Raw genomic sequence first — 25301 nt, 5'->3', positions numbered from 1 at the left:
AAATAAAGAAATAAATAATATTTTTGTTGTACTGAAAATAATATTGTGCTAATGTTTTTGAAATAAATTAATAAAATAAATAAGTAGCGTAAAAATAAAAATTAAATATGAAAATTAACAAAATTTTAAAGTTTTTTTTCAATTTTCGCAGCTAATCAACTTTTAATTCTGATTTATTGCATTTGCTCTTGAAACTTCTGAAGATGCTTATGACACTTTTAGACTATTTTTTTTAGCAAATAGCACCGGGTTTAAAGATTTTTTATAAAAGTAAACTTTTGGCGTCGCTCATATAATTATTTATTTAATAAAACAATTTTATTAATATAATTACTTTAACGAATACACAAAATAAAATGCTATGCCACGTAGAGGTTTTTTAAAAACTATTTGTGTATAAAAAATAATTTTCGCTGGCCTATAGTCCTAGCTACTAGTGCCTTTCGTAATGTAATATACAATATATAGTTATTTATAATTAAATTTCTAATAAATAAATAAATAATTTTCCCTGGTGCTAGAGAAATAAAAACCAATATTTATTTTTATAACGCGTTTGGAAGGAAATAAATTAGAAAAAAGTTTTATAAAACATTTAGAAATTTTTAAATAAATATTGCACGAAAACTATAAGACCTCCAGAAAAAAAATTAAGTAAGAAGCAAAATAAAAGAAATTATTATTTTACATGAAAATAGACTTTATTGAAAATATAAATTTACAAGAGGAAAAAATACATTTCAAAAAGTTATAAGTAAGAAATTTATTTAAACTATGCAGTTTATTTTTATAAGTTTCAAACATAAAATATTGCTGTAGTTAAAAAATAAAAATCAATGAAATAGTTGATATAAAAATAACACAGTGCATTGGAAGAATTAGTTGGCGTATTACAGCCTTCACACAAAATCATAGCAAATCTAATAAAAAAATGTGTAAATAATAACATAGATTTGGAAAACTTTACAAATAAATATTTCATTTATTACTATAATTTTGTTGGTGTAAATAATGCAAAAATTTGTTTATACCAAAATGGCTGTTCAAAGTTTTCGAGTAGAAATATTTTTTTAAATTATTATTCATTAAAGTAAAATTATTTCGAGCAAAAATTTGCAGCGAGAGCGTGCAAGAAATCTGGGTGAAATTTTAGTATAAACAAAAGAATGTGTAAACAATAAGATGTGTATTAAAGGTGGTGTTGGTAAATCAGCTGTGCCCATGTGGCTGACATCACAGCTTCAGACAAGGCGAATTCATTCTTTGCTTTCTACTTCGCCAATACTTTGCCTTGACAATCAAACGTTGTTATTGGTCTCGTGCCATCATCATCTTTAATAAATTCATCTTGATGTGTATTAGAAAATATAGGGGAATAGAAAACCCGGTAAAAATTTTGAATAGTTGATAGTTGCTTTTGAAAATTAATTTCTTCCGTTTTACATTTTTTTATTTATAAAATGAATGCTGATGCATACGTTTGGGCTTGACAAAAATCAAGATGAATCTATTAAAGGTGGTGTCGGTAAATCAGCTGATTTATTTTTTTCCTTCGCCGTATTCATGTAGCTGTCAGCTCAGAATGAAACAAGGCGAATTCACTCTTCGTTTTCTACTTTGCCAACACTTTGCTTTGTCTGTCAAACAAACAAAATATTGTTGTTGGTCTAGTGCCACCACCTTTAATGAATACGCCTTGATAAAAATTGAAAAAAATTAGATGGTTTTAAAAGCGGCAAGTTTTATTAAAATATAATTAATACATTTTTTGAAGCATTTTAAATATTGTTTTTGTATACTTTTTAAATATTTTCAGACACTTGCAGCTGCCACTCTCGTAATTGGTTTTGAAAAATTTTAATAATTTGTAAAAAAATAAATTTGATAATTACAATACTATTGGTATTATAATTTTTTTTTAGTTACTTGGAAAATTTATTTGAAACACGAAAATGCCTTTTTAAAGAAATATTATTAGTTATTTGGAAAAAACTTTCTGAAGCATGTATGTAAATTAGTTTTTCAAAGAACCTGTGCCAAGTGCTAGAAAATAAAGAATAAATGCGTATTTTTATTTAAACAGAATATATTTGGATATTTAAATAGTTCTGCAATATAATTTTCTTGGGTGTTAACAGTAACGAAAGCATTAATATGGCCACTTTAAATAGTTTTAAGCTAATTTTATGTTTCTTGTTTGTTTCTTGCTTTTTTTTTCTTTTTTTATTGTATGTTTTTCAACTAAAAATCTTATTTTCATAAGCTAACTAAAAATTTAAATTAGTTTAAAAAATATGAAAATATTTTCAGAAAGTAAAATCGAATTGCTTGCATGGATAAAGTATCAAACCAAATATGTAAAAAAATTTATTAAATTTTAATAAAAAAAAAAAATTATTGAATTTTAAATAAATTTTTTTTGCATATTTAATTTGATAATAAAAAAATTTATTAAAATTTGATTTTTAGTTTAATAAATTTGATAATTTTTAATTTTATACTTAAAATAAAAAGAAAAGTGAAATCAGTTGGGCAAATAGCAAAAAAAAACAAAAACAATTGCTAATATTTCAACAAAAATAACAATAATGTACGAGTAATATTTCCATTGGACCAAAATGCATAATTTTTTACCTAAGCAAAATGGGAATGCATTTGACTGCCATTTATATGGAATCAAGCACGAAATGGAAAATAAATTTCACAGTTTTTTCTTGAAAGTAGGCAGTATTTGGATAAAAAAACAGCAGCAAAAAGCATTTTATTTTCAATTAAAAATACATAACGTAAAAAAGTGAGCCGGAAATGCACTTTGTTAGTATTCCCTTGGCAATTTTTTTGCTGCAATGCCCACGTTTCTCTATACATATCCGTATATATTATATTCATAACTGTTTTTTTACCGCTATTATAATGCATTTTGACTTATACGTAAAGCAACACTGCTAACAAGCATTACAAAATAATAAATTACAATTAATTACATTTAGCTTTACAAAATTATACATCTAAGTAAATTTTTGCGGCACTAAAAGGGGCCAGAGTCATACAGACTAAGCTTTACAAAATGCATAAATATGCATATAAACTTACTAATCCACACACATATACTGTGTGCACCCAGTTTATATGGAGTATATAGACTTACATAAATGTTTTTTATATACACACAGCAATTAATATCGAAGCGTTGTTTGTTTAGGTGCGCCTGTTGCAGTGAAATAGTCGAGGAATTTTAATGTTTTTTTTTTCTTTCTTAGCTTATCAACTTTTACTTTGGGTTTATTTGCGTTTGCTCTTGTAAGATTCTTATGCAGATTCAATTCTTGAAGAGTCTTAGATTGTTTTAGACAAGCATTAGGAGTCGAAGCGGTAACTGAATTTCATGACGGATATTTACAGAATTTGACGAAACAAATCGAATTTTTTGTATAAAATTTTTCGACCAAGTTTTATAAAAAATTTCGACAAAATTTCATAAAAATTTTCAAAACATCTGACTTCAAAAAAAAATTTTTTTTAAATCTCAGTTTTAGTTTTTTTAACATTCTCTTCCAGCATTCAATGAAACTAATGAACTGAACTTCATGATGGATATTCAGAGAATTCGACGAAACAAAGCGAATTTTTCGTACAAAATTTTTCGACCAAATTTGATAAAAATTTTCAACAAAATTTCATAAAAATTTTCAAGACTTCTGACTTTAATGAATTTGATGACGGATATTTATAGAATTTGACGAACCGAAGCGAATTGTTTTTATAAAATTTTTCTCTACTAAATTTAACAAAATTTTTCGAGACATCTGCCCTAAAACAAAAAATTTTTTTTTAATTTTTATATTTCAATTTTAATTTTTTTAACATTCTCTTACAGCGTTCAATGAAAAAAATGGAAAACCACTAAAATATTTCTCCGATATCAACCTAGTTTTTGAGTTATAGGTTTATAAAAGGTTCAACAGCTCATAAAAATACTTATCACGCACTCAATGAGGCAAAAAAAAATTTAGAAAAGCAATTTTCCCATTTTAAATTTGTTTTCAAGATACTTGTATAGATTTTGAGACATCCAAATTAAAAAAAAGCGTTAATTTTTTGGAAGAGAGTTTAGATGGGTAAAGCCTGATTTATTTACATCCACAAGCCAAGGGTAGGCTGGTTACAGAGCAGCAACACGACATACGCGTGTGTTGCCTGTAATCTGTTGCTTTTAGGAATCCAGGTTTTTTAGGATTGTAGCTGGAAATTAAGTATATTGGTGGGTTTTGGTTTTCCCAGGGTGCAATTATTAAATTATCTTGTTGAGGGGATAGTTAGTTGGTAGTTTGGTTCTGCTGCTGCGTTATCGCACCCCACATACTGAAGCTCCGGTATACAAGCGAGTGCACACGGTGCGGTTGCAGCACATTGTCACAATCAAGTTTACCAGAACTCGCCTATGGTCTCATAACAGTTAAATCTGTCTTTTTTCTCTTTCTTTTCTTCATTCTTAGAGAGTAGAAATCGTGAAACAAATGTAAATGTGCGAATACATTTTCTCAATCCTCCACTTATATTTCAAAATTTATGATGAAATGAAAAAAAAAGAAAAATAGTTTTTGCAAATTGAACTTTGATTAAAGAATAGTAATGTCAAATGTTGGGAAATGTATGCATACATATACATATGTAATAATTCTAAAGAAAAATTTGATAAAAAAATATTTAAAAAAAGGTACTTTTATATTACATTGGAATTTAAAAGTTGTTGCCTGACACTGCAAATGGATGATCGAAAAAATGTTTCAGCAAATAGAAACCTGATAGAGTTCTCAGTGGTTTTGCGTATAATTTTAGTTTTATTTTATAGAAAATGGTTAAAAAAAAAAATTACCAAATAATAGAAAATCAGCAGAGTTCTCAGTGGTTTTGCGTATAATTTTAATGTTAATTTAAGAAACATTTTTTCTAACGTCCTGTTTTTAATTACTGGCAGCACTAACTCCGCCATTACAATGAAAATTAAACACTCGTGCCATAAACTTTTACACTAATTTGAATTTCTAGCATAATTTATGACCCGAGGTGACATCACCTTAGTCGCAGGCGACATGCATGCGAAAGTCGGCCATGACAACGCACGACTCAAGCGAGTTAAGGGTAGAAATGGCTTGGGCACTCGAAATGGTAACGGCGAGCGACATGTCGATTTCTGCAACTCAAGCAGCCTAAATATACTAGGACACAGGCTTTTTGAGCATAAAAAGGACCGGCAGTGCACTGCAAACCTAATTGGACGCCTTACGCTCCAACTAGGAGTTAGAGGATTCTATACATGCTTATATATTATGACACGATTGAGGATATATTTAGATCCAATTGGTGATGCGTGTGCTCGTGTTGTCCTACAAATGGAGAATCTTTCGAATGGCAAATGTTTTTTATGAGAAGCTTTTTATGGCAGAAATGTACCCGGAGGGTTAGCTAGGTTAGGTTAGGCAACCCCAGCTGGCATGAAGCCACGCATAGACCTTTTGACCCCTAGCGCAGGAGGATCTATTTTTGAGATCAGACTGTGGGGTTCCCAGGCTTTTCGAGCGCGTCTTTGATAATGCCGGACAAAAACACAGAAGAAGGGTCCGCTAAATATTATAAAAAATTTATAAAATATAAATATATAAAATAACTCCATATCATTTGATGCCTCATACCCACAGTGGGCATTGAGTCCAACACCAACAAAGTGGTAGTGAAAAACTGCTCTACTCGGCAGTCATGGTAGGGATGAGAATTATTTTTTTAATTTCAATGCTTCGAAAACTAAGTATAAGATTGATATAAAGTTTTTATAAGTTTTTAATACATTTTTTATAATTTGTTTACAATTCTTTTATAATTTTGCGGCATTAAATTATGTAGCAATCCGCCATGAATCCAGTATTATCTTGTAAGAAAATTCAAACTATTTTTATCAAACTATTTTGCCCATTTAATGAAAACAATAAATTTTGGAGCTCAGAGGGTTAAGAATTTTGTATTAGTTAATTTCTATCAAAAAATATATTTCACGTCTCAAGCGTCTACATATTCTCCGACAGACTTTGTTTTTTTGTATGTATTAAGATTTAGAAGTTTTTTAATGGTGCGTAATAATTGATTAAATTTTCTTTTTTTGAGCTTTTCAAATCAATCTAATTTTTCCTTTTTAGTTTTTTTCAAACAATCAGTGTTTAAAACAAGTTTTTCCAATACATAATTATGCTCTACCAGCAAACAATTATTTTTTTCTATCAAATTTACAACATTTTATTTATTTCTTGTAGGGCAGTTTAGGTTAAATCAAACTTTCTTTCTTTTCAACGCTCTAAAGCACACGTTTTTGCAGTGTAGGAGGAATTTTCAATTGTAAGAATTTGTTTACATTTTATCACTAAAAATGTGCTGTCTGTTCAAATAATTTAACAAAAAACACGAGAAAAAGAAGTTGACATTAAAAATACTCCTCTTTCAACAGCACGCCATACACTTCGATATTTTCTCCGCTCGTTAATGTCAGCAAACAAATTTTTCTACATGCTATACACACATTTACTTTTTATTACTTTTTTTTTATTAAAATCTTCTAACTTTATGCATTATACGTTTCTTTTGTTTTACTTTAGGTAGTAACTAAAAATAGAATAAAAAAAAACATTATTAAGAAATATAATTTTATATAACTTAAATTGTTCATTTATATTAGCTTCTCTTTTTTTCACCGAAAATGAGTTTTTGTTTTTGTATTTTCTTGTTTCTTGTTTTTTTTTTTTTTTTGTTTTTTTGGTTTCTTTGTTCTAAATGTATTCACTGCAATTATGTACTAAAAACACCTAACAACTCAACTGCGCCAGCCAACGCAGTGCGTGTTTATGTGGGGCAGAGTACTTTTAGAATATAGTCTGTGAGCAGCGCTGGAACGGTTGGGCTGTCCTCATTGATTGCTTTTAGGACTGCAAGTTGAATGAGAAAGAGAAAAATGCAATTAAATTCATTTAAATGTAAATATAAATCGATTGTACTCACTTTTGATCAGCACTTGCAATGACTGGTTGTTTGGTGTGCCATTCTCCATGTGGTAAGGTATGACAGTGGTCAGATACTTTGGCTCCGGACCTGATGAGTTACAATTGATGAAAGAATTCAAAATTAGTAATATAAATAAAATTAGTGTCAGAGCAAAAAATAATTGGCGGCATGAATTATTTATATTTCTTTATAGGAAAAATGTAAATGAGTTGTATTTCTATTCCTTAAAATTTGTAGCTATCGCAGGAAAATGTAAATGGGTTTAAGCGGATATATCACTAAAGCGCTTATTGACTTGCGCTGCGTGTCAGTAAGAACATCCCTGTGAGATATCGCTAGCGACCTACAGCGGACACAAGAAGCAATTTGGCTCAACATGGTGTAGCCGAACAGCTACTTAAGAGGGTCGTTTGAAAAGCCCGTGCAAATTCAGAGAGATGGCGCTACTGGCGCGTTCTTCTTCTTCTGATTCTTGATTGGCGCGATAACCGCTTAAGCGATTTTGGCCGAGTTTAACAAAACGGGTCAGTCTTTTCTTTCTCGTGCTAACCGGCGCCAGTTGGACATACCAAGTGAAGTCAAGCCCTTCTCCATCTGATCTTTCCAACGCAGAGGAAGTCTTTCTCTTCCTCTGCTACCACCTGTTGGTATCGAATACTTTCAGAGCCGAAGCGTTTGTATCCATTGAGGTTATGTTTAGTTAGTAGAATCTCTTGGAAGAACACACAGCAAGTTTCAGCCAAATCGGACTATTTCTTTGTGTTTGGCACTCGTTTACATCTAGGGAGTCGAGTGATTTTCCCTTCACCAGCTCACGTCTAGCAGTTTTGGTCGCAAAATTAATGAAAATAGGGTTCCAACTCGTTTCACATCCCCCCTATTCTCCAGACTTGGCTTCCTTAGATCCCTCGGACAACTATTTGTTTCACAACTTGAAGAAATGGTTGGCAGGAAAAATATTTTATTCAACGCGGAGGAGATTGCAGCCACGCATGGCTATTTTTCGGGCTTGGGTAAATCCTATTATTCGGAAAGGATCATCGAACTAGAATAGCGTTGGTCGAAGCCTAAAAAGATACTATGTCGAAAAATAAAAAAAATGGAAATTAAGTAGTTTCTAATTGTGCACGACCCGTACTTAACGATCGATGAGAGGAACGAATGGCAAAACGTCGAGTATCTGGCTTCATATCTCTCTTTTTACATATGGCTTAAATGGCTAAAGTACATTCATTCAACAAACCCAAGTCTTCGTCTACCTGATCACTACAGAGTGTTTCAGGCAAAATTGACAACAATAAAGAAAGCCGCTCTTTGGCTCATAATGTCCACCGCTACTGAGCAACCTCGTACCATTTACTCTGACAGTGTTCTTATTGTTGTAGCAGTTTACTAGGCTTTACCAGTGCGATGCAGTGACCGATCGTCATCGTCTAACTCATCCAACGGTAGGCCTAGGAAACTTGCTGTTTCGACAGGTTCGATCCAAACGTAGAAGTCCCAATGCAGCCTTTTCTACGTTCCGGAATGAATCGGGGTTTTCCCGACCAAGGGCTACCGCCCCGGTAATCTAGCCCTGTCTAGTGCGCTGGACTTCACCCTTCGTTCACCATACAATAAGTGTAGTATGGGTTGCTGAACACAGCAGTAGCTGAAAATTGCGTCGTAGATGAACTAATAAAAAAAATACGGAATTATTCGTGATAAACTCTGCCCAAAAGTAGGTATCCCATTATCTTCTCATAGCAGCAGCAGCTTGGAGCGATTTTTAACACGGAGCCAAATAGTGCACATAGATGGGCTACAGAATATACCTAGTCTAGTCCAGTCGACGAAAAGCGGTCAAAGTTGATAAAACATAGAGAATTAAAGAAATGGCCAAAACTATTCAGCTTTTGTGCTGTCCATTCGTACAGAATTTTTGGATGGCAAAACAGTAACAACGATGCTAATGGACCTAATTTTCATGCCAATGAAAATCCGTTAGAGGGCTGAGAATACAGCGAGGCATGAGATCGAGGACCGATGAGTCTTTTCTCGTTACCTTGAAGTTCAATCCTAATCTCTGGAATTGGAGTTTTTCATAGTTTTAAAGAAAAGATAACTTAGATCCGACTGCCGTTGAATTACTCATGAAGTTACTTAATTTTCATGGTTCTAACTTCGATTGAAATGGTAAAGATTTCCGAAAGAACTGATGAAGTTGCTTAAATTTGCAGAGATATGAAAGAGATCAGCAAAGTGTTTCGTTAAAAGGGTAAACGAGTAAGAATAACAGGGCATTTAGTACACCAAGTTTGAAAGGCTGATAGTTCGGGCAGAGAAGTTATGGAGAGGATTACGTACGATGCTATCGGTCCTCTCAATCGGGCTTGGAGCTTCGACGTTCCGCCTTCTCTTAAGTCTTTCAGACAGTACTCTGACCAGCTTGTGAAGAGGAAGATGAGACGGCGGACCACTTCTTGTACGTCTACCTTGCCTTCGCTCGAATAAGGTTTGAGGTCTTTGGCACTGATGTGTTAAGAAGAGACCACCTTGGCTCCTTGACACCACAAGATCTACTCACATTTCTTCGGATGTTAGGTAGATTTAAAGAAAATTAATAGGGAATCCGAGTGTAATACAAGGGGCTTAATTGTGTCTGAGTGCTGTACTTGCTAGTTGTCCCGACAAAAAACAACAAAAAGAATCTTTCATGCTGTAATGCCTGCCATGCTTAAGTTGTATTGAAGTGGATAGCGCAGGAGTAATTTCAAAATATTTCTCTAACTTTTGTTAAAAAGCTTGCGAGCCAAAATCGTGTTTTCTTTCCCATAGCGCGAAGTGATCAAAAAATATAATTCTCATGTACGAATTCAAAGCTCCCGGGAGCAACTCAGTTTTTGTGGTTGTGACGAAACAGGTCACAAACGTAGCATACCCACTATTTTTAAGAGTTTTTATGGGCTGACAAACATTTTGGCTTTTTGACTCGCGAACAGCTTCCGAGCTCTATTTTTTATGTAAAAAGTCTTGCATTGTTTTCCTAACGCGTACAATTCAATATTTTCCTCTACTTTACTAACTCGCGCATGTGTATCGCTACTTTAACCTAACCTTAAAATTCACCATATGCTCGAAATTAAAGCGATTCGTTTTCTTGCTAACTATATTGCTTCTGCTTCGCTTACCTTGCAATTTTCCACGCTTCTTCTCCACATGATACTGTCTGCGCTTGTTCTGTACCGCTAATAGCAGCGAGATGAAGGAATTTTTCAGCTCTTTCTCGTATTCGAGCTCATCGCGTAGCGCCAACTCATTGATCAGGGTCTCGCTGAGTTCTTGTATGAGCATTTCCATTTCCATGTAGAGCTCATTCAATTGTGATATCGACAAATACTGTAATTCTGTAGTAAGTGAAAAAAAAACAAATAAACAAAAATATTAAATCAAAACAGTTAGAAGGTTATACTTTAAGATTTTGTTCTCTTTCTACTCACTCTCCGCATACAATGGCGCGCCCAACACCTCTCTAGCCTTCTCTATCACTTCCGATTCGCATGTTTCTGCTTCATCTAATGGACTCTCAGCCTCATCCATAATATCATCAATCTCCTTGATTACCTCCTCAACCGATTTGATGGGTTCCTCCTGTTCGGCATTGAGCCCATTTAATATCAGTGCATGCATGTCGAGATCATTGGCCACTGCCTCATCTTCGCTAGTCAACTCATCACCGGGTGTGGTGGCATCAAGTGAATTGCCAATACTGCCATTACCAGCACCCAACTGATTTTGGCCCAAATTCAATGTGGGCATATGCATTTGGCGTGTAAATGATTTCGACCAATCGATGGGAAGAATGTTGCCAAAATTGCCAGTGATGGTCCACCACATTCTGAAAGGGAAAGAGGGAGAGAGAGAGAAGAGTTAATTTAAAAGTAATTATGCGGAGGTTGATTCAAAATTTATTAGTTTAGAATAACACACAAAGAGTAGAGGGCTGAAGCTATCGAAAGTTGAAATGAAACTATCAAAAATTGGCGCACGTGCATTTTTACCCAGAAAAGTATCGGAAGATTTATAATTTTTGCAAATGACGTCGTGACACTTGTGAGCTAGACAGCTAAAGTATACAAACAAACAGACAAGCAATGGTCAAAAGGTCAAAGCAAAGATTTCCATCACTCAAAACCATTTTTTATTTAGTACAAAAGTTATTAAAAAACAAAATTGGATCATTAATTTTGCACGATTTTGTACAAATTCTCTAATTTTTTTTTGAAAATTCAACATTTCGACGAAAAAAAAGAAGCAAATTGAACGGTATTCGAAAGAAGCCGTGTGTAGGGTTTTTTTTAGAAAAAAACATTCGAATAACCTCAAATATGAGCCAAAATCGCATTTCTTTCACTTTTAGGTGAAAATATTTTGGGAACCAGAGCAATTATGCTTTTTAGAAAAAATAAATTGCTTTTGTTTTGCTACATAACCTCAAATATGGGCCGAAATTGCATTTCTTACACCTTTAGGTTAAAATATCTTGAGAACCAAAACAATTATGCTTTTTAGGAAAAACAAATTGCTTTTGGTTTGGTACATAACCTCAAATATGGGCCGAAATTACATTTCTTGCACCTTTAGGTTAAAATATCTTGAGAACCAAAGCAATTTTGGTTTTTAGGAAAAATAAATTCCTTTGCTACATAACCTTAAATATGGCAGAAAATGACTTTTTTTTGCAATTCTAGTTTAAAATATTTGGGGGACCAAAGCAATTTTGTTTTTCAGAAAAAATAAAATGCTGCTACAAACGTCAAATATGGGCCAAAATCGCATTTCTTTCAGTTTTAGGTTAAAAAAACTGAGGAACCAGAGCAATTATGTTTTTCAAAAATAAATTGCTCTGCTACATAACCTCAAATATGGGCCAAAATCGCATTTCGCGCTCTTTTAGATTAAAATCTCTCAGGAACCAGAGAAACTATTGAACAGCAACAATCGAAATCCTTTGTAAAAATATAGTCGGGTTCTGAAAAAATATCTTTTCGGCCTGTATTATTAAGTGAAGTTTTTAGTCAATTCAGCAGCGTCATCTACGCAACAAAAGACATTTTGGATAGCTACTTGGCTAAACACGAAATTGCAGCCACCACAAATCATTCTAACATTTCATTTACTGTTACGTAACAGAGATACGCTTTACATACATAGGTGTACAAATAAACATTAAGAAAATACGATAGGTTTTTTCTAAAAAGCTATAAGCAATCTAAAACAACCTAAACATTCTCAAATGTACAATAAATAAATATGCATGCAAGACTTAAAAATCTCAATGGGCCTTTTCTAGAACGCATTTAGAGCACCACTTCAACTGCCAGTAACAGTCATGTTAAGCAAAACTTATAGCAACTCATTTACAGCAAATATGCCAGCCATGTATGAGTTGTAAAACCAAAACGAAAAATAATAATGACAAAAACGCACAAAAGTGGTTTTGGAAACAAAAACAAACAAAAAAGACAACAAAAACAACAAAGTAAAAATATAAATGTTTTTAAGACTTGTCAAGTATACAGTAAAGCACATAAAATGTAGGTTAGAAACTTACAGACAATGGCCGTGTGGTGCGTTCGTGTTGTTGCTCTCCTCGTATGTACTCTCACTAGAAGTATATGAATTTAGCAAGCCATATACGGCTACCAACATGCACATACATACACATATACATACACATACATATACACATACTAAATATGAATTAAAACGAGCAAACACTTTTCTTTTGTCTTTTTGTTTGCTGTTAAGGCTCAGCTAGATTTGGGCTAAAGCAATAAAAAAATATGTTGTCAAGTGCAGAATCATAAACCTAAATGCAGGGAAGTGGTGAGTGCTGTAAAGCGAAATAATGAAACAAAATTTAAAAATAAAAATGAAACTGTTAGCCGAACACTTTTTATAGTAAAGAAAGGGGAACAGAAATTGAAAGGATATAATTTACTTTCCAGCGAAAATGATAAATGCTATTTTTATGATGTATGCATGGAAACATTATTTTGATGATTTTTGTGTGTAGAATTTTTGTAATACGGCGGAAAATATACTGATTTAGCTCCTTTCAAATTTAAGCTGTGACGTTTTCAATAGTGAAACCTGTGTATTGTCACACTGGCACAGCAACAATCAATACTGAATATGTGGATTCGAAATTATCCTCGTTAGCACCCACAGCTTGTCTAGTGGGGCGATTAAAACGATCAACGCATCGACTCAGAATTTCGGTAGTAATTTTTAATAATTTTTAATCCATACTTCGGTATAACAGCTGATTTGTTTTCTTGTCTAGTGGGGCGATTAAAATGATCAAATTAAAGGTTTGACCATCGCATCAACTTAGAATTTTGATAGTCATTTTTAATCGTCGTTCGTTCGTGCACTTCACCCAAGGCGATTTCACATTTCGGTATACCAACTGATTTGCTTTCTTCTTGTGATTTCGTGGTGTGATTGTCAAAATGCTCTGCTTCTTTGCTGTAGCTGATGCAGCTCTGTGGCTCGCGTTATCAACTGAAATATCAGCCTAAAGAAATAATAAGCTAGAGAATCGATCTTCTCAGAGAAGTCTTTACACAACGTGGATATAAAAAATATTTCAACAGCTCCAGCTTTTATTGATTACTTTAAATACCGACTCAGCAAATTCCAAACTGCTGCGAATTTGCACTGCAGACCCTCTTCATATTGAAATTCCTGCTCACAAAAATCCTTCTCACGGTTTCCAACCAACTTTAGCAACAACAGTTAGCAACATTCATGCGCAAGTTATAAAAGTTCAAGCAAGGCAACTAGATCACTCGCAGGGCAGGCGACAGATAACGGCAAAACAGTGGCACCCATTCAAACGCAAATGGTTATGCACTTGCTTAGATAGAAATGTGGGTCACAAATGGGCGCAAGAACGTCGCGCAATACTTGAATTTGTATTGCTAGTTGTTGTTGTGGGGGTTGTTAGAGTTGAGGGCGTGCAATTAAAAAGGTGTTAAAGCAAATATGTATGTTTACGCAAATATTTGTCTGTATATGTATGTGTGTGTGTGCAAAAGTTTTGTTTTTTATCGCTCAACTGGAATTGATTAAATGAAAACGAGGTTGCGGTAGGTTAATTGGATTAATGATTACTTTGTGTTTTTATAAGTGCTAAGCACGTGGAATGTTGAGGGAGTGAATGTGTGAGAATTGAAAATAAAATATTACATTTAAACGCATTTAACTTGCACTATAAATAGTTTGGAAAAAAGTAACAAAAAAAAAAGTAAATTTGCGAGCGTTAATTGAAATTTCCTTCTCGCTTTCAGAAGTTAGTAGAAATGCTTTTACTCGCATCGAAGATGAAAAAATATGTAAAATAATGACGAAATGGCATACACACATATTTAATATTTGCGCTGCAAAAAGTAATGAGTGAAATAAAAGCAAATTTCTTAGGGTAAAATGAAATAAAACTGCACACACTCTCACATCCAATTAAAATTGCGGCTTTTTCTGCTGCAATGCGCTAAGTACTGCTTTTAATTGCTCATTGCTTGCTTTGTTTCACTCTTCGCGATTTTCAAATAAAAAAAAATTTAAATATTTCTAATTATTATTAAAATTTAACTATTAAAAAATAAATCTATATTTTAAGAATAATTAAAATTATTTAAATATATATTTTTTTTTTTATTGAAAACATTTTTAAGAGACTGAAAATTATAAATTCATTATTACAAAATATTTAATATAATATTTATATATTCTTAAATTTAAAATTTAAATAATTTATAATTAATTAATTAAAATTAAAAAAATCTTGTTTAGAACAGAATAAAAATGTGAAATAAAATATATTAGAATAATTCCACCAAGGCCCCTTGAATTTTCAAACACATCAGAAGTTTTGCCCGAAAAACTTACACTAGTGCTCAATAAAATAGTAGCGCAATGTATTACCAAATTTCGGCTCTATTTATTTTTGGATTTATTTTGTTTTTATGTTTTTTCAAAAGTATAGTGCATTTTACGGTAAAAAAATATGACTCGAAGCTCCAAACCTTGAACGATTTTACCAAAAATTGAATAAACTGCTAAATATTGTCATGAAAATATTCAATTTTTATGTAGTGTTGGTTTTTTGCATTCTACAACAAAAATTATATAACTCCAAGGTACAAACTTTGTGCTATATGCACAAAAATTGAATAAATTTCAAAAAAGTGTCATGAAAATGTTCAATTCTTTACGTAAAGAGGCTTCGATCGATTGCTATGTTAGCGATTCACTAGAGCAGTATTTTGCACTGACTCTTCACTGGTTCGCTGTGTGTATTTGAACATCACCTTGATGAAAAGGTTTTCGCAATATATTCAGAAATTTCAAAATACAAGTAGATTCCTCCAAAATGTTATTATCGTCTTCAAAGTACTGTCATTAACTGCCACACACTTATGCCAGCCATTGATTAAGCTCCTGAAACATTTCTGGAACTTTATTTTCGGTATAGCCAGCAGAGCCGTTTCCAATTTTTCCATAATTCGGCGGTCGCCGTAATGGTTTTTTGATTCGATCAAACAGAAAAAAATTGCAGGGAGCCATAGTAGATGGATTCGATGGCTGTTGGATGGTATTCGTTTCGTTCTTGGTCAAAAATTCACATATAATGAAATCACTGCGCGACGGTGCAATGTCATGGTGCAAAATCCATGAATTAGTTTGTTTTTTGGCGAATTGCTTCACGTAAACGTTTCATAACGCCCAAACAATAGTATTTATTAACTGTCTGACCTTCTGGGAAAAATTCACAAAAATCGTGAGTGTCGCTGAAAACGACGTGGTTCTTTTGGTCTTGGTTCATTCGGAGCTCTCCACTCACTCGCCTGATGTCTGGATTGTGTGGCGTACTTATAAATCTACATCTCGTCTCCAGTAATGATGCATTTGATGAGTGTTGGGTCGAATTCGCGCTTGGAAATTATGCCTTTGGCAATATCAACGCGGTTCCTTTTTTACATGAAGTTCAGGCTCTTTGGGACTAACTTTGCAGCAACACGGCAAAATACAAATCACCAGCTACAATGTCATAAATGGATGTATAAGCAATGTTCAAGTTCTTTGCCAAATTTCTTTCACCTTATTGATGGTCTTATCAGTTTTCGATGTTTTTCAAATATGACAAAAAAAATTGCTTCAAAATTCTTAATATCAAAATAGAATAAAATACGCATTTAGCGGCCATAAAATCCATGCGTAGCCATGAAAAAATCGATGCATCCATACCTAGTAACAGTTGGGTGCGGACTTTAGATGGGCGGCATAATTTACCACTTTTGTTAACCAATTTTTTCCAAAATGTCCCCAAATTGAAGAAAATTACATAGACGATATATCCACCTAGAATATTCTGGCCAAACACCATCAGTAACGAGGCACTGTGGAGATTAACGAACGAGAAACTTATCCTTAGGCAAATCAAACGCATAAAATGGCGATGGAAAGGTCAGACATTGAGAAAACCACCAGAAAGCATTAAGAGAATGGCACTGGACTGGAACCCCCAAAGGAGCAGAGGTCGCGGTCGACCAAAAAACACTTGGAGAAAGTCGATGCTGCGCGAATTAGAAGATGCCGACATCTCATGGGACGGTGCAAAAACAACAGCAAAGAACCGTGTACGATGGAAGAGTTTTGTCAAGGGCCCTATGCTCTCGAGTGAAGTGAACACGGACAAAAAAAAAATAACCACCTAGAAGCTACGATTTAACGCCATCAGATTGATTTTTGTTTGAGGCGCCGTTTAGTATAAATGTTACGTTAACCAGCAAACGAAGATTCGGAATTTGAAATATGAAATAGAAGTTCCTATTTTTGAGACAAGTGCCGCAACTCGCAAAAATGTACTGGAAAATTTGATTCGACAGAATGGGCGGCTGTGGATGGAGCTCTATTAGAAGCATTTTTTTGTGGCAGAAATGCCCTCGAAAGTTACAAATTGATTGGTCTGGTGTTACGCAACCATTTTTATCACTTTGAATCCAGAACCGACCATCGATATGCCACACACAACCACACTTGGCTACAGCGTGGCAAAAATGAGTTAAATAATAAAAAATTAATACTTGCTAATTTATAAAAAAATAACAAACATGAAACACGAATATAAAAGCCAATTTGAATTGCGGCTGCCAGTTGCATTTTTTGCTGCTGGGAAAAATTATTTTGCCATTGCAAATGTGGTAAATTGATTTGAAATTTAATAGTGAATAGTTTGGCTGCAAAAAAACAGTTAAGTACTGTAGACATGTGTACGCATATGCCTGTGTAACTGTACAACAAAGTATATAATTTTTAAGCATTTGAAAGCGCGACGCATTGTAAGCAGACACGAAAAACAAACAAATGAACAAACATACAAAAAAAAACAACACTCTGGTGAAATTAATGCGCCCAACCAGTGAGACTGCAAGTTTTGTGAGTATGTTTGTGCGCATTTTGTACGCATGAAAGTAGCAAAAAAATATTAGAAAGTATGCGGTAGCCACGTACTTATGGGAATCACTGTTAACCTTATAGCGTTGTGTGACGGCGCCACTTGTTGGATTGGCGGCAACAAAATTGCACACACAGCCCCAAACGCCAAACAATGACAATGACGACGACAAACAAGCGGCGGCGCGCATTTTTCGAGGGCAACTCAGCTACGCATGCGCAAAACCACAAACGTAATTACACTGTGACGGAATTTGCATTATTGCTGTACTTCTTTTGCGGTGATTTGATGAAACGTGCAAAACAATGAAGATTGTTTAGTTTTCTTCATGCTTTATTGGTCGAATGGAAAAAAAATTATTAAATGAAAATTTTAACGCGTGGAGGCGAGTTAAGTTTTACATAAATGACTCTTGTGTGTTTGGTGTGCTCAGCTCATTATTTTATTATAAATTGTTTTAATTGAATTTGATGTCATTCGCGGGCTTTTTGTTGTTCGCTGTTTGCTTTGACTGCCCATGATTCATATTTATTTCTACAATTAAGTGGAATACTTGAATGGCTCAATTGAAATTGATTGAAGAGTTTTCTGGCGAATGCCTTTTGTTTGCGGGCGTAAGAAGATTCATATGTACCCTTATAAGGGTATTCACGAAACTGATTGGCGGCTTAGTAAAAGAAAAAACGCCATGCAGTAAATTTTCGATAAGTGAGAAAAAATGTCAGGTTCTGTCATTTCAACTGTTGACTGACTCTATTATAATTTTTTTTTTGGTCGACCAAACTTCTATTTATGGTCCATGGAATAAGACCTTTTTTTTGTTTTCTTGGTCATTCCTTTCGGGAGCATAGGGTCTCGACAAGACATTTGCCTTGTGTTGGTTACGCTAATCTATTTAATTTCTGACAGTGGAGGTAATTAACCTGTCGCTACCAGTCCTAAACTTAGGAACAACGCCTTCTTACTGCTTGGAGTGCCATCTGTGTTTTACATTTTTATAATCAATTTATAATTTTTCTAAGCTTCTTTTGTAAATGATTTCGAAATGTACTGCTTGGCAACACTGTGTGGTGAGAGAGCAATCAGCTGGCAGGGTTCTACGGGATTTTTCAAAAATCGTGAAATAAAATCTACGATACTACGATACGGAAGGAAGGAATTTTTCATTTAAATGGGGTTCTCATTAGTTTGATCGTAACAGTTGACAGGGGACTGCGTTTACGTCGTTCACTGCTTTCAGCATAACTGTGTGTTTTTCTTTGTTTTTGTTTATTTTACCAGCCACAATGCAAATAATGCGCTAACTATTGTGCGGGAGTAAGGGGGAAAGGATAAGTTTGGGTTTGAGGAGTGAATTTGAAAACATTTTTGGGATAGAAAATTATTAGAAAGAGGGAAATAGGTAAATTTGAAAAAGTAAGTGGACCGTGCTTCCTGTGGATTCGATTACCGAGCTGGTCTAGAATAAGACCATCCTCCCTACGAATAAACTGAGAATGCTCACGGGCATTTTCACAGTCACGGCAGGGATATGCTTCACTGCCTCCCGTCATTTCTGCGACTAGTCCACGGAAACTCTAGCATAGGTTAGGCAGTCACGCATAGACTGGTCCACCCGCATGATGCCTGATTCTATTGCGAATTTAAGGAAACATTTGCATCTTACTGCAGAGTAATCTTTCAATCCATCAAACTGTTGTGCTTCCAGATATTTCAAGCCTGTTTTGAATAACACAGAACATCCGCAAAGGAGATGCTCTACAGTTTCCCTCTCTACATTTACTGCATTCCTCGCTGTCAGAGATTCCTATTTCCTTATAAACATGCGCTGCTACTGGGATATACCCCGTGACCAAGAAAAAAGGCCATGAGGTCAAAGTGCAAACCACATTTCCATTCATTCATTCAACAGAGTGTGTCTCATCCTCGACGTTCATATTACCAGAACGAACGGAATCGTTTGGAACCACCGCTTTGCTGTGGTATTCTTGGGTCTATAAACAGCACAAATTTCGTATACCTCCTGATCCAACTTTTCACACTGTCTGTTTGAAACTTATTAGTGGCGCCATTTTACCTCCATTTTGGAATGCTGTAATGTACAGCTGGAGGACCTTATGCTCAAACTTGGAACTCTATTAATTGATGATGAATGTACAGCTGGCTTCAACAGACATAAAACTGGGACAGAACTCATTTTTTTAGGGTTGTGCCACCGTTAACCCTTAAATACGCGTTGTTGCTTATATGCAACAAATTGAAAACTCGCTCTTACAACTATTAATTTAGTTTTTTTCCGTTTAGTCCGAACTTATTATAAGTTTGGATTATTAGGAACTTATACAGGATGGGCCATATAGCGTTTGCTTTTTGAACCACCTATTTTTTTGAGAATGGATACACAAATGACATGTCAAATGTGTTCATAATTTACTTAAAGGTTTGACATTTACGAAATGGGGCGCTATACGTTTGAACAAAATTGGGAAATATTGAAAACCTATTTCCAAAGTGGTGAGTCTTCTACTCAAACAGTGAGAAATTTGAAAAAGAAATTCCAAAAAAAAGATTTGCCAACAAGACAGATTGGGGATCAATTTGTTAATCGTGTTCGTGAAAGTGGATCGTTAATGGATAAAACAACACGTGAACGTGCTCCTACAGTGCGTACACCCGACAATATTGCTGCTGTAGCCGAAAATGTGCGTGAACATCCAACAACCTCAACTCGTCATCGTTCTCAAGAATTGAACATTACACGCACTTCTTTGAGGAGAATTTTGCATAAAGACCTCGGTATGAAGGCTTACAAAGTTCAAATGGTGCAAGAACTGAAGCTTAATGACCATCCAATGCGTTTTCGGTTCGCTCAATGGTCAGAAAATCGTTTGACCGAAGATGAGCATTTTTACCGAAAAATCATCTTTTCTGATGAAGCTCATTTTCACATCGGTGGCGGCTGCGTCAATAAGCAAAATTGTCGAATTTGGGGCTCAAAAAATCCACACGTTACTGTAGAGAAGCAAATGCATTCACAACGAGTTACTGTTTGGTGTGGTTTTTGGTCTGGCGGCATCATCGAAAATGAGCGAGGGGCCGCTGTTACAGTAAATGGCGAGCGTTACCGTGACATGCTCAACGAGTTTTTGTTTCCAAAAATTCAAGAGGATGACATGGACGATATTTGATTTCAACAGGACGGTCCAACTTGTCACACTGCCAAAGATACACTCGAACTCTTGGCTACCGTTTGTGAAAACCGAATAATCAGCCGAAATTCCGATATCAATTGGCCGCCTCGGAGCTGTGGTTTAAGCCCGTTGGACTATTTTTTGTGGAGAGCCGTTAAGGACAAATGCTATGCGAACCATCCGGAGACGATTGATGCTTTAAAACACGAAATCGAAGTTGCCATTCATGAAATTGGAGCCCAAACAATCGAAAATGTGCTTACAAATTGGGTTGATCGAATGGCCTACTGTAAAGCCAGTCGTGGCAGTCATTTGAACGATATTATTTTTCATTTTTGTTGAAAATTTTGTGATTTCTGTATAAACGAAACATTTAAATTTTTTATATATTTTTACTGCGACAAATTGTTTTGTGATTTATTAATTTTAATTTAATCTAATTTATTAAATTTAATTTATTTATTTTAATTTAATTTAATTTCTGTACAAATTAAATATACACATTTTTTTGAAGTCGGTTTGAATAAAAAATAATTTATTTTCCACATTCTGCCGGAGAATATTGTGCGCATTTCCCCATCCAACCCTGGTCTTATTTCAGTTCACTAACAAAGTAATTTGCATTGCCCTTGTACGCGTTTCTTTTTTCCCCATTTCAATAAATTTATCAGCATCCTAAAATACATTATGATTGTTTTGTAGCTTTGCACATCTGTGAAGCATATTTGGAAAACAATAAAGAATATTTTTTACGTCTATTTCACGCATCAACACCTCCTATAATTACGGCGATGTGCACAAATTGAACTCAATTTACAAATTGAAAAATTTTTGGTTTGCTGTCTATTTAAATTTTCTTCAGAAAAAAATCAAACACAAAACAAACAAAAAAAAAAAAAAATAATTATTATAAAAACAAAAACATAGTAGGCCGCAAGCGGTGCGGCGTCGAAGTGCCACTCAATTAAGCATTTGGTTTTGTACTTTGTTTTATCTCGCCCTTTTTAGTATATTTTTTAATTGTTTTTTCGTTTTTCTTTTTTCTACTTACAAAAAACACACAAACGGCACAACCAATCGGTGGAAAACATTAATTGAATATCTGAGAATGTGGAATTGCTAAAAGCTATCAGCTCAATTGAGTGCGCTGTGCAACCTTGCCCCGAACTTAGTGCTCGTGTTGAGGAGTAGTTTGTTTGCTGTTTGGTTTGGTTAACTGAATGGGTTGAGTTGCGTTGCATTCGTTTGTTTTGTTTGGATACTTCTTTTCGCCTTCCTCGACGTGTGAGAAGCATTCAACAATGGCATGATGACTAAGCAATTGTAGAGATGTGCGTGTACCGTTAGCTGAACATTTACTCTTGCACTTATGTCAGGCACTTCATATCGGCTCTTGAATGCCACCCCACACATCCGTTTAACACAAAACTTTTGTGGGGGTTCAGTGTGAGTGCTGTGTTCATATACCTATGCGTTTTGGCTTGGACCAACGCCAGTTCACGTGGACGATGAGTGTGTGAAGAGAGTGTGCGGGCGGAGGGAAGATGAGTGCCAGATAATAGTAAATGATGTCGCTACCAAACTATGCAGCATTCATACGTGAAAGTTTCGCCAGCATTCTTATAATTGTGCGAATAGTTGCGGTGATTCACTCTAACCTCATTATTTAAATGACCGTGACCGAATTGGAAGACTGGCGTAGTCGGAAGTTAGTCGTGTGAATTTTTTCAAGGAGTGCGATATTAGAAATGGAGATATTAAAAATTCATTTTGCCCTAATTTATTGTTTTCATATGAAACGTGTTTAAAATAGGTGCATCACAATACTGTATTCAAAATCATGCATACCCTTACATTATTTTCGTTATGTCGTAATGTCAAAACGTCACGTAAGATTTACAGTTTTATCTTAGTTAAGTTGAACAGCGAGCAACTTTGCGAAATTATTGAAATCACCACCAAAGTGGCAGTGATCCCAACTTTGAGCCGATTGTATTACGGGCTCCCATCTATACTTGACCAATGAGAACTTTTGCATCGATTATCCTATAGCGTTACAGAAACTCCCTACAAATCATGAAATCTTATTTTGAAAATAACTCTTGGAATATCTTAGTTCAGCTTGCATACCGGCGTGGTTCATTTCACTCTCAGCGATAGGTTAAATAAACAAAATTGTCGATTCTGAAACATTGAAGATCCTCAAATCCTTTTACATAATGTTAAAGTCACTGTTTGGTGTGGTGTGTGTTCTACGAACATTATCGGGCCATACTTTTTCGAGGATGCCACAGAACGTAGGGTAATTGTCAATGGACCATTTCGACGAAAAAACCCAGCCATTCGTCGAAGAAACCCAGTTGGAAACTTATTACTTCCAACAGGTTGGCGCAACTATGCCACATGGCGAGGCAGCCGATGACCTTTTGTTTTTTTGAAATTTAAAAAGGTCGAGCCAAGGAGCACCAGGAGATTTGGTGGCTCCTACAACACTCAGACTACAAAGCTTGGCAAATCTGTAAATATCCTCCAGTTTTAGAGAACGAATATTACTCATACTCACGACATCGGAACCCAAAACTCGTAGCTGTGCTCTAGCAAAGGCAGGACGCTCACAGAGAAAGTGCTCAGTGCTATCCGCCTCCTCCAAGCACGACAGGCACATTGGGTCCTCAATGATTCCCATGAATTGTGTCCTGTAATAATACCGACCATCAACCGAACGTCTTTCCTTCCAAGTTTTAGTAGAAAGTTTGACAGTTTTCTGTTCTGATCCACGGTTGACCAATTCATCGGCAATTTCGTTTCCTTGAACAAAGGAGTATTCTGGAACCCATATAAGTACAAGCCGCTTCTGTCTTGCGACAGAATTAAGCTTTTTCTTACATTATTGAACAATCTTTGAGGTTTGCTTCGCGTTCTCCAGGGCCTTCAGTGCAGCCAATGATTTTACTCAAGACAATGTTTTTTTAGCGACTCATCGCCAAAACCGACGATTTCTTAGCCCTTCACTCGTCCGATTTGACAGTGGTGGACTTTCTTCCGCGGGGCTTCTCAAAGGGAAAAGGTGTACACTAATAAACCTTAAACACTCGACGCTCTGAAGGCCAACATTCGCGAGCAAATCGACGTGTCGTAATCCCAGAAATGCTATCAAATAATATGAAAAAGCAGAAAACGGATACTCAACATTTTTTTTTTATGGAAGAAAACATCCAACAACGTTAGAAAAAAAATTGGCAAAAAACTGATCAATAAAGAAACTTCAGATTTGATTTTTATTATAAATTCAATTAAGAAAAAAATTTAAGAAATACAATTTGCCAAACAATCGATTTATTGCACTATTCAAGCCACCATTGACGCCACCCGACTAGATTTAGTGGGAAAAGTAGTCAAATTATAATAAAAGAAAGTCCATTCCAAAAATGTTTCTGTTTTCAAGCTTTTTAAAGAATACCCCATATAATTTTTCTTTAAAAATACTCGTAGCTTAGAATATGTTGGAAATCGCGGGCAGCTTGGAAATGCTCTGTAGTTACGCAAGTTTTACCACTTTTAAAAATTAGAGTGAGAACGATGAGACACTCTTTCTTGGCTGAATATCTTAGAAGGGCAATTAACTCCAGCACTGAAGCCTCTTATTTACTTGAAGCACCGAAACTTCGCCGATAGAGCACTGTAAAAGTTATACCAAATCCCTATCCAACATCTACTTTCACATTTACGAGTATTAGCGAAGAACTCCTTGTCTCTATTATCGACAAATTCTTACACCTTGTCTACTCTATCAGAGAATAATATAAGAATATATCTTTTACAGCTGGTTTCCTTACAGAGCTTCTCAACTGCTGTAATGGAAAATTGATATTTCATTGAATTCCAGCTACTTTTTTGCATTTTTTCTTTCTCGTATCCAACGAAAGATAACAAATCAAACAATTAGCTACACAAATGCGCCGCCGAGTCTGTGGAGTTAGATTGCGCTGTGGTTTGAGCATGGAGTTTATGCTTTGTTTTTGTTTTCGTAGCTCATGCATATGTGTTTTTCATTCTTCTTTCACTCGGAGCCACATACATTTATCAAACATTACGTCAACACTTTTGATTTGATTGAGTAATTGCCATGCGTAATTCGAATTAAAGCATATAAGAGTATTTATGTGCGAGAGGGGAAATTAAAAAAAAAAAATGCTGCAAGTAATTAAGCAGTTCGTAAACGAAAGAAATGTGCAGCCTCATTGGGTATTGATAGCGCATAATAAAATAGTGAATGAGGCAATCTTATAAAAGTGGCATGAGTTTGTGTTGAGTTGAGGTGTTGACAGTTAGCAGTCAGTTGCATCATAGCAATGCTGCAAATGATTGATTATAAAACGCTTTTACTGTTGATGGAAATGCAATTAAACTTCAATTATAAATCGCGCGTTTAGTACTAACACTGATTGAATGGAATTGTGTGATATTTAAATTCTCTAATTTGTCTGGATTGTCTAAAAATTTATTTAAAAAATTTCAATTTGAAAAATTTCGAAGTAAAAAAGGATCTTTTTATTAAA

General features: G+C 34.7%; 1 protein-coding gene across 1 annotated transcript in view; it reads right to left on the bottom strand.

Moving 5' to 3' along the window:
- Positions 1-676: 676 nt before the first annotated feature.
- Positions 677-25301, bottom strand: part of LOC128858917 (fasciculation and elongation protein zeta-2) — a 73096-nt gene continuing 48471 nt past the window's right edge. The window contains exons 2-5 of the mRNA XM_054095497.1: positions 10527-10924; positions 10218-10433; positions 7045-7134; positions 677-6971 (exon numbers count right to left, since the gene is read on the bottom strand). Of these exons, the coding sequence (XP_053951472.1) occupies positions 6889-6971; positions 7045-7134; positions 10218-10433; positions 10527-10924 (787 nt within the window). The 3' untranslated portion in view covers positions 677-6888. The remainder of the gene's footprint in view (positions 6972-7044; positions 7135-10217; positions 10434-10526; positions 10925-25301) is intronic.

Source organism: Anastrepha ludens, chromosome 3 (assembly GCF_028408465.1).
Source record: "Anastrepha ludens isolate Willacy chromosome 3, idAnaLude1.1, whole genome shotgun sequence".
Taxonomy (NCBI): Eukaryota; Metazoa; Arthropoda; class Insecta; order Diptera; family Tephritidae; genus Anastrepha; species Anastrepha ludens.
Note: the sequence above shows the minus strand (reverse complement) of the source record. Positions and strands in the feature narration are given on the sequence as shown.